Below are 16,926 nucleotides of genomic sequence, written 5' to 3' on the forward strand. Positions count from 1 at the left end.
CTCCATGTTGTGGCCTGGGGCTGTTGAAAGTTTTTTTTTTTTTTTTTTTTTTTTAAGCGTTATGCGGGCCTCTCACTGCTGTGCCCCCCCGCCCGTTGCGGAGCACAAGCTCCGGACGCACAGGCCCAGTGGCCACGGCTCACGGGACCAGCTGCTCCGTGGCATGTGGGATCCTCCTGGACCGGGCACGAACCCGCGTCCCCTGCATTGGCAGGCGGACTCCCAACCACTGTGCCACCAGGGAAGCCCCCGAAAGTTTTTTTTTAAACTACGCTATTAAGGTACAACTTACGTATCATAGAATCCACTTATTTTAAGTATGCAATCCGTGATTTTTAGTAAATCTATTGACTTGCACAACCGTAAACCAGCTCTAGAACATTTTCATCAACCCCATAAGATCCCCTGTGCCTGTTTAAAGTTAATCCCCATGCCCACCGATGGAAGGTTTTAAGTAAGAAAGTGACGTAGATCTACTTTTGGAGAAATTTCTCTGGAGTCGGAAGCAGAACAGGGACCTCAGGGTGGCAAGGTGAGTGGCTGGGAGATTTGTAGGCATCCTTCAGTTCAAAACCCATGGTATAGTTCTTTCAGATGTACCGTGCAAGCAGTTATAGACAATACGTAAATGAACGGGCGTGACTGTTTTCCAAGAAAACTTTATTGTACAGAAACAGGTGATGGACCAGATTTGGCTTCCAGGCCATAGTTTGAACCCTGATGTAGGTGATAAAGCTGAGGTCTAGAGATGGACAGTGAAGTCCAAGAGCACAGAGCAAATCATTAGCAAAGCTGGGACCAGAATCCTGGTGCCCTGCTTCCAAAACTCCCCCCCGTTTCACTGAGTATAAACTTCAAGTGTCTGCATAAGTCCATGGATCCCATCAAGGAGGCCTTAGGGTTCTAATCTGAAAACCCCCTACCTAGGGTCTGATGCAAATGGATACAGGATGGGGCCACAGGTGCAAGTGGAAAGAGCAGGAAAAGTGACCCCAGAGAGGGATAGACCTATGGTTGGCTATGCTCTTTGATGGGGTACAGAGGGAAAAAAGGACATTTCTTAGGCATCTCTTACGTCCCAGCTCTGTGGTAAGCATATTGCCACTCACTTATCTGACAGTAACTCCTGTATTGGGTAGCCACATGTCCTGTGTTCCAGAGAAGGGGATATTATTGGTCAATTGAGGTCCCCGTAAACCTGCCTAGGGTCCTCTGCTCCAAGCTGAGTTTCCTGCTTTTAGGGAAAAAAGCATGCCCCTTCCGAGAATCTTCCGTTCACTAGCTGTGCGATGTTGGGTCTGTCCCATCATCATTCTGAATCACAGTTCTCTGGTTTGTAAAGTAGAGATGTCAGTGTGTCCAATGAAGGGTTCTTACGTGGATTGAATGAGATAGTATATATATAACATCATATCAGGCTTGCAGTGGGCCTCAGCAGTTATTGGAAGGAAGGGAGGAGGAAGAGAGAAGAACAGACAAAGAGGATGGAGGAGGGAGGCCTTCTTTAAAGAAATACTGCTGTGGTTGGGCTCTGAGCCATCCCTGTCGTAAGCAGCCTCATCGGGGAGAATGTTCTGATTTCCAGGCTGTTGGGCACTGCAGCATGATTCCATTCCATTTTCTCTGCTCTTAGCTTTGTGGTGAAAAAGCCACTAACACACTGAGAGCAGCGGTTCAGAAAAGACACGTGTGTCTTTCAGACACACACACAGCCAGTAACAGATAGTCCCTCGGCCATACACACGGGAGCACACGTACCGGCCTGTTCCCAAACCTGCCACAGATGCAGGGGCACCACCCACACATATATCAGGGGAGAGAAAAAGGGGCCCATCAGGAGATTCAAAGACACTTGCCAAATGCATTTTAAAATTCACCAGACCCCAAGCTCTGGCTCTGCATGCACGATTCTGTGGACTAAATACCATTTCGGTTCTCAGCACTGCTGGGCTTCAGACCCTGATGGCTTATGTATTCATTTATTAAAGTCATATTTCACAGTCCTAAAATTGACTTGTAGCTCTGTAATAAGCAGGGACATTTCATCTTTCTTATTAGTGGGCTCTCTGGCCCCAGGCCGTCAGCAGGGCCTGGGATGAGAACGTTCCCCCCACTGTCCACTGTCTTCTCAGGAGAGCAAGGGCTCATCCGGTGCCGCTGAAGCCGTACTGCAGATGGCTGCCCCTTTCCAGGTGATGTTAATTCTATTTCATGTTTTTTAATGATTCCAAACTTTTCTGTCCCAATATTTAAAAAAATAAAAGAACTTGAGTCGTGCAGCCGCTTGTTCTCTCTATCCTCCGTCACCTGCCTCAGTGAAATTACCTTTTATTCAGCTCTGTAGACCTCTGAAATTGAAGACTCACCTGACTTGGACTTAACTGGACTCGAAGCCCAGTCCCTTCCTCAGGAGTCCCTCTGGCATCTGGCGCTCTGTGGGTTTGGTAACTTCTTGCACAATTCAGGAGGGGGCGTCGCAGGGAGGGGGGCCACTTTACCTCCTTCAGACTCCACCCCGACTCCTCTTTCATTCACCCACCACCCCTGCCCGCTAAGCAGCGAGCACTCCTTGTCTTAGGCAGGTCTCCTGGGGCTGGTGTGGGGAAGAGCGTCTCTCTCTTGATTTCACCCCAAGAAGCCCCACCCCCACCCTCACCATGAAAATATATGTGGTCCTCTTCCGAAGAGGAGTGCTGGCGAGCCAGCATTTTTCTCTCTTATCTTTTGAGAAGGTGTTTTGCAGCTCCTTGAAACTTTTGCTCTACAAATTCTCTGCTTGAGGACTTCAGTGGTGAGCCTAAGATGCCAGGCCCCTTAAACTGTGTCCTGACATAGCCACACCCTCCCCCAAACAGGCACACAGCCTGCCTTTTGTGGAGGGGATGAGGGTAACTCATCTCTGAGCCTCTCTTGGGATGTGACTTCCTGGCTTTGCCCAGCAGCTCCTGTGCCGGGAGAGGTTTGTGCCTTTCCATGCAAGCTCCACTTCCCCAAACCAGGAGGTCTCTAAAGGTCTAGGGGTTGGGGGATGTGCAGTTGACAGCAGGGACACATGGCAACCTTGGGGTTGAAGGCTGCCCTGCAGGGAAGTTGGGGTTCCCAGCCCAGGCCTTCTGCTCCAGTCCCGGCACCCCAGTGTCCCTGCCTCCATACCCTGACGTGGAGCATCACGGGGTGGCCTTCTTCTGGCCCCCTCCACCCCGCCCTCGCTACTCCCTGTCAACTAGAGCTCCCTTCCTTCTCACAGTTCTTCACTCACTCCTCTGGCTCATCTCCCATTCCTGGCTCTCATTCCTCAAGGGCCTTGGTTTCCTTACGAGTGTGCTTTGCTTGGAGATGACCATTCTCCTTCACCTCAGAACACCTGGGCAGGTCTTTCTATCACTGAGGGTCTTGACATCACCCTGTCCCTTTGTGGTGTCTGTCCCCAGGAACTGGAGCTGGTAGGTCTTCCTAACCAGGACCAGAAGCACATTGATGGGATAAGCATCTCCACCCGAAGCTGCAGATGTCTTCTGGGGCGCTTTCTGACCAGAAGGGAAGAGAGGACTCCAATGGTCCACATTCCCCAGAACTTGGTCGGCTGGGAACCTAGCCCCGGGGGCTGAGCTGTAGCTGTAACAGCTGCTTGTCCTGAACCCCACAAGACAGTGCTCTGTTCTGCTATTGCGTTTGTTTGAGTGGGCTTCTTCCTTTTTTATCAGCAGTGAGAATCCAGGGGGGCCCTCACATCTCTCCTGAATGTCCCTGGTTGTGCTGCTTCCCTGTGAGCTGCCTTGCAGCCTCTTGCTGCAGCCAAACCTGATCTCTCTAACAGTGTTCCGTAGTGCCCTGCCCTGTGGCTTCATACAGAAGCTCCTCGTGGTCAGAAACTTGAACCATGAATCCTAGCAGTCATGTGCATTGCCAGATTCCCATCCAGAACCCCAGCAATAATGGGCATTACCAGGATCTCGTTCAGAACTATAAGGCATGCAGCATGGATAAGGGGGTGTTTAGGGTTTGGGGGCTATATGTAATTGCTAGAGGCTGACCCTGCCAACTTAACCCCAGTACCCACTGCTTCTCCGTGGCTAAGGCCCGCCATCCCATAATCTTTCGGTGGCACGTTCTAGCCACCATCTGAGATCTCCCTCTCTGGTGCCTGGCATTGTGCTCCCCAGGGTTGGCCCTTGTTTCTGGAAGCAAGCAGCTTGCCCAGGAGGTTGCATGTGGGCCTCGGAGTCAGCCCCATTGTGAGTGTTCAGGGGACAGGCCTCAGCAGGTGAGTCCACGTGGGCCCTTGAAGATCCAAGCCCGTCCATCGTGGGCCTTCCTTCCTTTTCTTTCTGGGGAAGAATGGTGGACTCCCTGGCACTGTTCCTGATACCCCCAGCCTTGTGACCTTCTACTCTCATGCCACTGAGGGCTCTATCTCATGGCAGTTTGCATGACTTTAAAAAAAAAAAACAACTCTGTCTCTGGAGTTGCATGGCAAGAACAGGGCCCTCTTGGCTCCTGTAGGTTTTGCGAGCACTCTGCTCTGAGCAGTCTGGCAGTGATGGGGAGGATATTCCCCATCTGTTCTGGGAGGTGCTTTATTCTCAGCTGCATCCAGGACCTGCCTTTTGTTGTAAACATACCGTGGACCCTAATTCTAATGTCTTGTGAGTCCGGAGCCTTCATCAAGGATTCTGGGGGTTGTCACCGTCTCCTTCCCCATGCTTCTGCGCTCTCTCCCCTCCACCTCCCCAACCGCCGTGGCACCTGCAACCACCTGTGCCTCTTAATTTCTGTGTACCTCCACATGGACCCAAAGCCCAGCCCCTACCAGTTCCCACCTGTCATCACTCACATCAGAGTCTGTTGAGTGTAGGAATTTTAGTGGAAACTTGGGGTGAGGGCACAAGGGGTAGTCTCATTGGGAAGCCCATTACTTTCTTCCTCTCCCACCATTCCCTTGAATTTTCCTTCTCATCTCCCATCACTCTGCCCAGAGAAAAGGCAGTAATAGTAACAGTCATCAGTATGTTACTATATGTATTGTAAGCATTATTACAATTATTCATTCATTTCATGAAAAGAACAGTACCTTCTTCCCCTTGTTTCTTACAGAATATTACTCATATTTGAGAAACCCAAGACTCACCTACCCCAGTGCATTACAGAAAAAAATTCCCCAGAGGAATTCTGATAAATGAAAGATTCTCTGTCTCATTATAGAATCCTTATTTCTGCAACAGGAAGGAGAGAGAGCGGTGAACAAATGTATGTTTCACTATCATACATCCATTCTCTCATGACCAGCCTTGGGTTCGTTCATGGAATATTTGTTAATAATTATGATCTAGGTTAGATACTGAGTAATGACGTGAGAAACAGAGTGTCAGAAGAGTTTAATAGAGTTGGACTTTGATTAACTGGGAAAAAGTCAGAACTCTGCTTAACCAAGTGTTTTGGTTAAATGAGAGTAGGGCTGCTTTTCATTGAAGTCCAGTGATGGACATGGCTGTGAGCCAGGAGACCGGGGCCTCAGTCCTCGATCCACCTCTGGCTTCCTTTCTGAGCTTTGGTAGCTTAGTTTGCCCCACTTCTTAGGGTTGTTGAGAGGCTAGATTGAGACTACCTACTAATAAAAGGTTAATGTGGTTGACCTTTATTATTGTGGTTTTATTTCTCTATTTTTATTATTATTCAGTCTTAGTTGATGATGTGCCCCTCTGTTCAATACTGATACCTCCACCAGTATCCTGACCCCAAGTGACTTCTGTCCCTTCTAGAATCTTATTTCATCAGTCCCTCATTCCCTTGTATTTTATGCTATTTCCCTGACACATTCCTCTCTACCTAAAAGCATGTTCCAATCTCTACCATCCTAAGAAATCCACTGTTGGGCTTTCTGCGCTTGGCCTTAGGCCCTAGTCCTTTCTCTGAACTGTCCACTCTGTCTTCCAAGGTGACCTCATCTAGTTCTATAGCTTTAAATGACATTAGATGCCAAAGCTATCATATTTGTAACTCTGGTCCCAGATCGTCCATGAGCTTCAGAATATAATGCCAGCTTCCTACTCAGTATATCCATTAAGATGTTTAATTGGCATCTCGAACTTAACATGACCAAAAGAAATCGTGATGTAGCCCTGCCTGTGTGCCCAGACACACACGTTCATCTTCCTCGTGTCAATAAGTGACACCAGAATCAGCCTAGAAGCTCAAGCCTTAAATTGAAGAGTCCTCATTACATTTTTTCTTTTCTTCACTCTTCCCCTCTTAATCTAACGGCAATTATTTTCATCTCTACCTTGAAAATATCTCTCAAACCATCAACGTCTTTATTCTTCATGGCCAGCACCATTGTCCAAGCCATACTCATCGTTTGATTGGGTCACTACTATAGCCAACTGTTAGGTCTGTTTGTTTCATTTTTGCTCAAGTGCCCCCTACCCCCAAGTCAATTTCCACAGAACAGCCAGAATGATCTTTTCAGAATGTCAATTAGATCATGTCACTTTCCTGCTTTAAATGGTTCACTAACAGCAGAAAATTCAAGCTCCACACTGGGTCGTGTAGGACTCATGTCATCTGACCCTCAGCTAACATTGCAGCCGTGCCTTGTGCTTCTCTAGCTTATTCAGTATATCCCAGCCACACCAGGGTCTCATTCTCATGTTCCCAGATCATCCCTGAGTTCTCTCCTGCCTCATGGCCTTTGCGTGTCCTACCACCACTTCCTGGACTTGCCAATTTCATCCTTCCGGTCTACTCTTAATAATTACCTCCTTAGAGTTCTCTCCTGACCACTCTAAGTAAAGTAGACCCTCTGCCGCTTAGTTAATCACAACATTTTGTTTATTTCCTTCATAATACCAATCACAAAATTGAATTTAATTTTCCATATTTTTCTTTTTAATTTCCATTTCCATTCGTAAAATGTAAAGTTTATCAGGGCTTGGCCCCTAACCTTCTTGTTCACTTTTATAGCCCCAGCATGTGCCTCAATGCTTGGTACAGAAGAGAGTCTCTATAAATATGAATGAATGAGACACTCTTCCTGTTCCCAATAGATTTAGAGTTTAGAGAATGAAATAATTCATGGACAAGCAATTACAATCTGGTGTGATAGGTGCTATAGTAGAGTTAATTGTACCGTGGTACATACCTGACACAGGGATAGTATAACATGCAGAGAGATATGAAAATGTAGTGCACCTCAAAGCACTTACCTTTTATTGTAAATATAAAGGAGCTCATTCTTATTGCAGAAAATTTGGAAAATCTAGAAAAGTGTAAAGAAGAAAACATTCAACTGCTGTAGTCTCTCTAATGTCATTAAAAATCTCTCTAATGTCATTAAAATCTCTCTAATGTCATTAAAAGTTCAGCATGAATTACATGCTGAACTCACTTGCTGATTTTTCTTTTGGAGAGTTTGTTTTGTTGATTCTCAAGAATTGTTTACACAAAACATGATATTTACCTTTTAGCTGGCATATATATTGATATTACAGATATTGTTCTCAACTTGCCATTTGACTTTTAATTTTGTTTTATTCAGACTTTTGTTAACATATAAAACATACTTTGATATTATAGTTATTATGTATTTAAGAAATATACAATATTTCAACTTTAAGAAATTGATTTTTAAGCTTTTGTCATTAATTTATTGCTTCAGGGAATTCAGTTAGGAAATGTATAGACCCAAACCTGTATGGTTTCCTCTTTGAAGGATTTATTGAAGTTATACATTAGTCTATTATATGATCTTTGTGTAAATAATCCATGAGCATTTGAACAGAAATTTTATTCTCTCTTTATATTTGTTTAGTAAATGCATTATTACTCACATTAGATACATACTTGATATTTTTTCCTGTTTGGTCAGAGTCTAAGGCAAGTGTTAAAATGTTCAGATGCTGGAGGGTTTTCCCATCATTTTCTCCCTTTAAATCTATTGACTCACGCATTTTTTTTTAATGACCATTTTAGTCCACTTAATGATTTTTGTATTTCTTTTTGGTTTAAATTCTACTTTGATGCTTTTGCATTATGTTTACAACAACTATTTTCTGTTTATTCGCATTTTCCTATTATGTCTTTGTTCAACTTGTTATTTTTAAGGTTACTGAGTCATTCTATATTAGGTGTTTATCTTATAGCATACGATTAGGCATCGTTTATTTAGACAGTCAGAGAGCTTTTCACTATTTTAACCTATTTATATTTATTGTCACAATAGAAATTTTTTCTTTTATCATTTTTACTACGCAATTTGAATGCTTTTATGCTATTTCTTTTAAATGTTTTTCTGTGTTTGGTGTGTTTTCCTTTTATTTTTTCCTATGGACTTTGCTTTTGGATTCCTTTGAATTATTAAAAATATAATTAGATACGTAATTCTTTATCGGAAGGTCTTCCGCTGACTTCCTTCTGCAGGATGAGGCAGCTATCACACTTTTATTTCTACAAACTTTCCCCCTACCCTCTGCACAATCTTGTTTGTTCAATCTCTCGTAAGGACCCTGCTCTCTTAGTAAACCCCTCTTCTGGAGTGACTGTCATGCTGGTGCCAGCTGCTCTATGTTTGATGTGACTGTCAGCCCCAAGTCACTGTACATAATTCCCAGGCAGCAGTGTGTTGCCTTAGTGATAGATCTTACCGCCCAAGGAGGCTGCCTCTTCACAGCCATCACCACACTTCCCACCATTTCCCTGCTCACTCGTTACAGCTGTAGATCTCTGGACCCCGCTGACACCTCTGGCCTCTGAATCCACTAACCTGAAGTGACCACACGGACCACAGAAAGATTCCACATGGGGGTTTTTCTGTTGATCTTATCACCCACCTTACATTCCATCCACAGCTTGGACTGAGGAGTAAAAGACAGGAGAGAGAGGGTCTATTTGGTTGGCTGTTGAGATGATAGAGGTGAAAAGTGATGAAGATTTGAACCAGAGCAATGGCATTAATACCCAACTGGTTTCGATCTACAGGATGGTTGCTTCATATGGTTCAACTTAAAACAGCAGAGATGGAAAGACATGGACAGATAGGAGAAATACTAAGACAGAGTCAAAAGAAAAAAAAAAAGGATGTGAGGAGTGGGGCAGACGGAGAAGCCCAGGCAGATGTCTGCATCTCAGTTTTCAATGACTGGATGGGGCAACCCACTGAGGTCCATAGTTCAGGAAGGATGGCCCATTGGGCAGTGAGGGAGACAGCTCAACTCTGTTGTATACAGATTGTGTTGGAGGATCTCTGTGATATCTAGGTGGAAATACAGATCTGTGAGCTGGATAAGTGAGACCCACATTCAGGTGAAAGGTCTAGAATGGAGATCTGGGCTTGGGAATTATCAGTGGATTGATAGCCATTGAAGGAAGAGTGTTTTCAGTTTACAAAAATGAATAGAAGAAGCCCACATTTGAAGAGTGGGTATAGGAGAAGTGCTTATAAAGAAACCAGTGGTAGAATAGACACAGATTGATGAGAAGAACCATGAGAGTAAAGTGTTGCCTGACCCTAAATAGAAGAGAGACCCAGAGAGGGAGAAGCTATGAACATCAGTAATTGTAGGAAAATGGTCAAGTATGAAGAATAAGTATAGCAATCATTTGCTGAGAACCTGCTGTGTGCCACATATAGTTCTAAGTGGTGTATTAACTCCTTTCACCTGAATCATTACCCAGTGAGGTAGGCACTATAATTACAGATGAGGAAACCGAGGCACAGAGCAGTAAGGTAACTTGCTCAAGGTGTACACATACAAGGTGGTACAACCAGGACTAGATCCCAGGCATTCTGACCCAGATCCCAAGCCCTATACTGTTTTCCTTCTTAAAGTAAGATAAAGATTGAAATATGTGTATTGGATTTAAGCAGTAAGAGCCCTAGTAAGATTACTGGTGTCTGCCATGCAATCAGTGTTGGGGGAACTGCTGAGGACAAAGTCCAGGTGACAGGGGTTGAGGTTTTGCACTGGGAAGTAGGGGAGTGTAGAGTGAGTGTAATTAAAACTATTGAGAATTTTAAATGTGACTGAAACACAATTGGACTATAAATACAACTGCTGCCAGAGGGTAGCTTTTAAAGAGTAAGAGAAAATCCAAGCGTTTATGTTTGTCAGAGTCAGGAATAAAAGGGAGGATTCGGAGATATAAGTTAGAGAGAGAGAGAACCAAGAAGCTGGAAAATGCAGCAAAGGTAGAGGTCAAGGGCGCTGGGGTGTGCCTTGCAGAGAGGGGGCAGTGGTTGGTGTGTAGTCATCTGACCCATGAAGATTAGGTTGATGGGTAGGAAGTTAGAAGTCAGCCCCTCTGTAGTCCCCTTGCCTCTTAAAGATGTGATGTGGGTATCTTGCAGGGATTGGGTAGGTGATGTTGAAAGGGGAACATTTGTGTGGGGTATAGGAGTGGAGAAGGCACTTTTGCAATAGACTTGCCGACACTGAAATGAGGAACTGGGGCTTTTGGTGAGAGTGGTATGGGTGATGAGTCAACAGAGTGGGGGAACCCTGGGTTTGTTGAGAATACAGGGAGGTCCATGCAGCATACAGTCTCTAGGAAAGTTGAGATCCCGGGTGCCACATGCACTGCAGAAGCAGGTTTAAGAGGGGTGAGTTGGGAGAGGAGTGCGTGGTAGTGGTCTGTGCCAAAGTACACTGCACATGCCAGCTTGTGGAGTGGAGAAGGGCAAGTGTGCGCATGTGGCTGAAGCTGATTGGAAGACGAGGCCATTGGAATTAGGGAGGTCAAGGGCATTGGTCATGCTGTCCACACAGATAGTCACATCTCCTTTGGGAAGGTGGATGGTGGGTGACAAGGAAAGCTGTTTCCTGAAATCAGCAGTTTGAGTGGGAGTCAGAATGGAGGATTCAAAGAACTTGTTGCCCTTGGATTCCCGGATACCAACAGTGGTGCCTGGGGCTTATTTTCAAGAGGTGTTGTCAGGTAATTCAGATGGACTGTATTCCTTGGAGATGTGGAATTAAATTAAGGTGAACCCTCCTTGGCTTATGGTGGCTTCTCCCTCATCCTTCGTAAGAAAGTTGAGATATTCAGAAGTCATCCTTCTTTGTGCTTCCCCTGAAACAACAATGAAAAAGGTGCAGATCGGGGTTTCCAGGCCACATTTGGGTTGTTTTCCCTGCATCCCAGTGTTAGTTGTGAAAACCGTTAGAAATGTTCCATGTGGCTGGTTATTCTTTTGCTAGTCACCGGAATGTGGTCTTTTTACCTTATTTTGAAAATCCACGTCAATTGCCGGGGTAGCATCCTAGCCTAATATAAGATGTCTTTTGGTAGTTCTAGTGGGAAGCTGAAACATAAATTGTTTGGGGGCTGGGCAGCTGTGATGAATTCCTACAACCACTTCTGCGAAATTGACTCCTGCCTTGTGTGTTGCAGGTGATATTTGAATCCGTCTCTCTGAAGGGTCATCCTGGCTACATCGCTGTGGACGAGGTCCGGGTCCTTGCCCATCCATGCAGTAAGTCTCTCCCCTCATCCTAACACAGCCTGGCTCCATGCCAGACTGGGTAGCTTGGAGGCTGCAGTCCCCCCCTATTCATTCAGCTCACAAACATCTCTCACTCTCTTACATACTCAATGCAATCAGTCCTGAATAAATCCATAATTTTGCTGCCTGTAGGCAGCACCTCCAGGACTTTGCAGAGAGCGGCAAAACATCTTTGTTTGAATCTGTCTATTAAGGGAGTCTAAAGTCCTGATTGTTTGTTAGCGGGATTCAGACCACTGAAGTGGAAGAATTAGAGGGCTTTGGATAGAATCCTGTGCAATTGTCTCAGAAAAAGAACACCACCAAAACATTGAGCAAATTAGCACACTGTTCACTCACAGGGAAAAGTACCCCGAAGCTATTAATTCTTTAAAAGTAATTTTAAATACCCTCATCAACTCCGTGTAGGCATAGGGAGAGATTTCTCACAGTGGTTAGTACTTAGGGTACAGTGTCGAGAGTTCTCAAAGGCATTCCACTCCTCCAAGCCCGGCCAATTTCCCCTGGAAGTTTTCTCTCTTTGTGTATTTAGTCTAAGATATTTGAATGTGTCTGAGCAAGGAGATGTGCTTCCCAGGTTCGCTAAATCTCAGAGGGGACAAGTCCTGGGTGCAGGTAGTTGAGATGGCGTCATATCCAGAGACATTTGGTGGGGGGATTGTAATCAAAGGGATATGCCTGGGGATTATGGCAGCCCCATAGGAGGGCTGGTTAAGTCGCCAGCCCCACTAGTTTGTTAGTGTCTGCAGATCGGAAGTTCCTATTAGTTTTTTGGCATCCACTGGGTAACTAACTCGTAGCAGGGTTGTCTCCACTTCTTCATTAGAGCCATGAGTCATGCTATGGGCTCTGGTGCAGTTTGCTGCTCCCTCAAGAGATGTAACATGTCCTGTGCTTTTATGCCTTTCATGCCTCCCATTTTGAGGCTCTTCTCATTTCTGCCCCATCTGTGTTGCTTTAACTGGAATGATTCTTTCAACTTCTGCTACAGTGAATTCATCAGAGCCCCAAACATCACTTCCCTCCCCTGGCACTACAGTGACATTGTTTGACCCATTGTCTTAGAGCACCTTCTCTGGAGGAATTTGGGAGGAGTTCCAAGGGGTTTTGGCAAGACAGTATTTTGGATAACTGTGTTTGGTGTCTGTGTAAGGGAAACCTCCTCCCCAGGAATCAACCAGCATCTCAGAAATGCTGAGATCCTATTAGATTCTCCATTACTCTGGCCTAAGGTTCCTACCCTCTGGGTTACTTCCTGAGTCTTTGGGATTTTCTCAGGTGGATCTGTCCTTTCAGTTATGCCCAGCAAATGTCTCTGCTGAAACAGACTTCATGTGAAGAGGCGCCCAGAAATCCCCCAGCAGTGCAGGGTTTATGTACTGGGTATACACATGAGTCCCTCTTACCAGGATTAAGTCTTCCCCTCCCTTGACTCCTGGGAATCAGCATCTGCTGCCCCTTGGGGAATGATTGTTGACCTCAGACCATGTCGGGAGATGTCTGGTCTACCTGTGATCCACTTAACCTCACACACTCAGCCTTGCACAGCCATCAGTCTTGAGGCAGTCTCTCTGAAACAGGATTTCAGCAATCCCCAAGTCCTGCACACATTGCATCCTCAGAGCCGCGTCCAGCTGCATGCGTGCTGCTTACCCTGTGCTGGATGCCAGCACTAGGGCTTTCTTCCTAAAAGAGTCTGGCCTGGTTCTCTCTCCTGGGATCCCAGAATCCTGTCCTCTACTGGGAATTTTTACCTCCACCATGACACCCAGCCTGACACCTGTCTCTTGTCTCAGCCTCAACTCTGCCTTAACTCTACCCATTGTCCGTGGTTTGCCATCGCAGCCCCATGCTTCCTTCTCTCAGAGAAATCTCCATGGGCGAGGGTTCTCTGGAGGGCATCTGAATGCCTTTCCATGCCTGAAGTCTCGTGGCTCCTCTTGGAATCCTCCTCCCGTTGAAGCTGCTTCTGAATTTTGGATTCTTCTGAGAGCGTGATACTCCTCCTGCTGAGGAGTGTGCATTATGCGGTTATGGAATTGCTGAGAGCAAGTTACCCAGCAAATGGGCCATGGGACATAACTCAGGAAGACGTGACCCTGGCCGTGTTCTTGTGTAATGTGCTGCATCTGAGTTCAACTCAGATCCTTAGGAGGCTTCAGCTTAAAACTTCCTAGAAATCAAAATGTGCAACTCTGTGGAAGTGGCTGGAATTGGAAAATTCCATTTAACTCTCTGTGCAAATATTGGTGGTGCCTGTAGTCCCCTGAGTTCTATCCATAGCTCGTGAGTCATGTGGGGTTGACCAGGGCCTAGCAAAGGCCCCTTCCCAAGGCCCCATGCTCAGTCCATATCCAGCCAGGGTTTTTATTCATTCTTTCTTTCAACGAGTCAATTATTGAGCGTCAGTTATGTGTCGGGAACTTCTGCTGGACACAGAGGATACTTAAGTGACCAAGATAGGTAGGTCTTTGTTCCCATGTTGTATACTTAGCAGAAGGACAGAGGGAGGAAGGACATTAAGTAAGTAACTAATATTAAGTAAGTCACTAATATAATTTCAGATAGTGATGTGTTGTGAATATAGTAAATGTGAGGGACGGATGTGGAGGGGCTTCCTGGATAAAGTGGTCAGGGAGATATCTTTTTTTTTTTTTTGATGGGGGGGGCGGCGCGTGGGCCTCTCACTGTTGTGGCCTCTCCCGCTGCGGAGCACAGGCTCTGGACGCGCAGGTTCAGCGGCCATGGCTCACGGGCCCAGCCGCTCCACGGCACGTGGGATCTTCCCGGACCAGGACACGAACCCGTGTCCCCTGCATCGGTAGGCGGACTCTCAACCACTGCGCCACCAGGGGAGCCCTCAGGGAGATATCTTTGAAGATGTGGTCTGAGCTGAGATCTGAGTCGTAGAAGGAGTTCACTGTGTGAAGGGCTGGGGAGGGGGCATTCTAGGCAGAGGAAAGGGCAAGTGCAGAGGCCCCGGTGGGATCAGCTTGATGCTGCCGGAGTATCCTGAGCATGGGGAACATGGGGGAAAGTGTTTCTGAGTGAAAGGGAAAGCAGGGCCCTGGACATCATTGTGAGTGGTTAGTTTTTTTTTTTTAACTTATCAAACTGTGTAATTTATTATTTTTTAATTGAAGTATAGTTGATTTACAATGTTGTGTTAATTTCTGCTGTGCAGCAAACTGTTTCATTTTTTTTATATATATATATTCTTTTCCATTACGGTTTATCACCGAATATTGAATATGGTTCCCTGTGCTATATACTAGGACCTTGTTGTTTATACATTCTGTATATAATAGTTTGCATCTGCTAACCCCAGACTCCAATCCATCCCTCCCCATGCCCCTCCCCCTTGGCAACCACAAGTCTGTTCTCTATGTCTGTGAGTCTCTTTCTGTTTTGTAGATAAGTTCATTTGTGTCATATTTTAGATTGTGCGTGGTTAGATTTTTTAAAATTAATTAATTTTATTTTTTCCTGCATTGGGTCTTCATTGCTGTGTGCGGGCTTTCTCTAGTTGTGGCGAGCAGGGTCTACTCTTTGTTGCGGTGCACGGGCTTCTCATTGCAGTGGCTTCTCTTGTCGTGGAGCATGGGTTCTAGGTGCGTGGGCTTCAGTAGTTGTGGCACACGGGCTCAGTAGTTGTGGCTTGCGGACTCTAGAGCACAGGCTCAGTAGTTGTGGCGCATGGACGTAGTTGCTCCGCGGCATGTGGGATCTTCCCGGACCAGGGCTCGAACCCGTGTCCCATGCATTGGCAGGCGGATTCTCAACCACTGCGCCACCAGGGAAGCCCCATGGCTGGTTAGATTTAAATCTAAGTGTAGGGAGGCACCACTGGAGGGGTTTATGCTGGGGATTGATATGATTTCATTTAATTGTTAAAAGATTACTTTGGCTGTTATGTGGAGGAGGGTTGAAGGGAGAATAGAGAAGAAGTCAGGAGAACTATGACAAAGAAAGTTCTAGAGTCATGTAAGAGATGATGATATCCTGGACCAGGTAGTAGAGAGACATTGATTCACCATCCGACATGTTTACTGAGCATATATGCTCCATGCCAGACGCTAGTCTGGGTTCATGGAAGTGAGTAAGGACAGATTCATTCTTTGCCCTCATGGGCTTCCAGTGATGTGAAAGAGACTGAAAATAAAACAATCAGGTAATTATCTGGTCTATAACAGACGGTATATTAGTCAGCTAGGGCTGCCATAACAAAATACACAGACTGGGTGGCTTAAGCAGAATTTTATTTTCTCACAGTCCTGGAGGCCCCAAGTCCAAGATGAAGGTGGCAGGTTTGGTTTTGTCCGTGGGCTCCCTCCTTTGTTTGCAGACGGCCCCCTTCTCACTTTGTCCTCACATGGTCTTTGTGTGTCCAAATTTTCTTATAAGGACATCAGTCAGATTGGGTTAGAGCCTGCCCTAACAGCCTCATTTTAACATAATCACCCCTTTAAAGTCTCAGTCATCAAATACAGTCACAATCTGAGCTGTTGAGCATTAGAGCTGCAACCCGTGAATTTTGGGGGATACAGTTCAACCCATCACAGATGGTAAGCAGACCATGAAGAAACATAGAGCTTAGAGATGGAGAGAGGTAGTGGACAGATTAGAGATGAATTTAGGAGGTAGAGCCCACTGGTCCTAAGTGATGGGATCAGAGTAGGAGCCAGAGGCATCAGAAATGGTGCCCTGCTAGGTTTCTGGCTTCATCACCTGGATGGTGTGATTCTGGGGAGGAGGTGTGTGTGACCTTTCATGGTTCCCACTATGCGTGGGTCCTGGAGGCTGCTCGTGGGATCGCGAGTCACGCAGCCTGCTAGTAGCTTCTGAACTGTCCTTTGGCCTGACAGTGCTTTTCCCCCAACCCCAGCCTTAATGCGTTTATGACTTCACTCACAGCTTGTTAAAAACTTAACACTATTAAAAGAATGCCTCCTCTTTAGGTCCTCAGGCTTGTAACTCTCCATTCCAGTTCCCTAAAACATTTTTTAAAAATTAAGGTATGGTCAGAGTTTATCAATAAGCGATTCCACTAAGTATTCCAAGAGTTCCAGGGGGCTTAGTGCATGATTTGCTGTTGTGTTCTCGATCGATTTGAGCTGAAGTTATGACTTTAAACAGTTGCCTGTCAGCTTCTAAAACAGTGACCGGAAGATAAGTGTGATACTCAACGGAAATTATTTTCTCCTACAGACTGAGACCTCTCATCTATATTTTATGGCCCATTTAACATTTTTGTGTTATTCTGCAAATATTTTAGCCATAGTTACCCGCTGCTGCCGTGTCTCCGTGTCAGCCATTAGCAGGGCCACTACGGTTATAACTGTGGACGATAAATGTCAGCACGATTTTCCACTCAGTTTCAAAGTTTCTAGCTCCTAGGTTGACTTTTAGAATTGTTTAAACTTCTTTTT

The 16,926-nt window shown here is 45.7% G+C and overlaps 1 protein-coding gene across 2 annotated transcripts in view; it reads left to right on the top strand.

The window, feature by feature from the left end:
- Window positions 1–16,926, top strand: part of PTPRT (protein tyrosine phosphatase receptor type T) — a 1,083,394-nt gene that overhangs the window by 386,966 nt on the left and 679,502 nt on the right. For both annotated transcript variants that reach the window (XM_060122182.1, XM_060122183.1), the window contains exon 4: window positions 11,386–11,467. In XM_060122182.1, the coding sequence (XP_059978165.1) occupies window positions 11,386–11,467 (82 nt within the window). The remainder of the gene's footprint in view (window positions 1–11,385; window positions 11,468–16,926) is intronic.

Source organism: Lagenorhynchus albirostris, chromosome 15, assembly GCF_949774975.1.
Source record: "Lagenorhynchus albirostris chromosome 15, mLagAlb1.1, whole genome shotgun sequence".
Lineage (NCBI taxonomy): Eukaryota > Metazoa > Chordata > Mammalia > Artiodactyla > Delphinidae > Lagenorhynchus > Lagenorhynchus albirostris.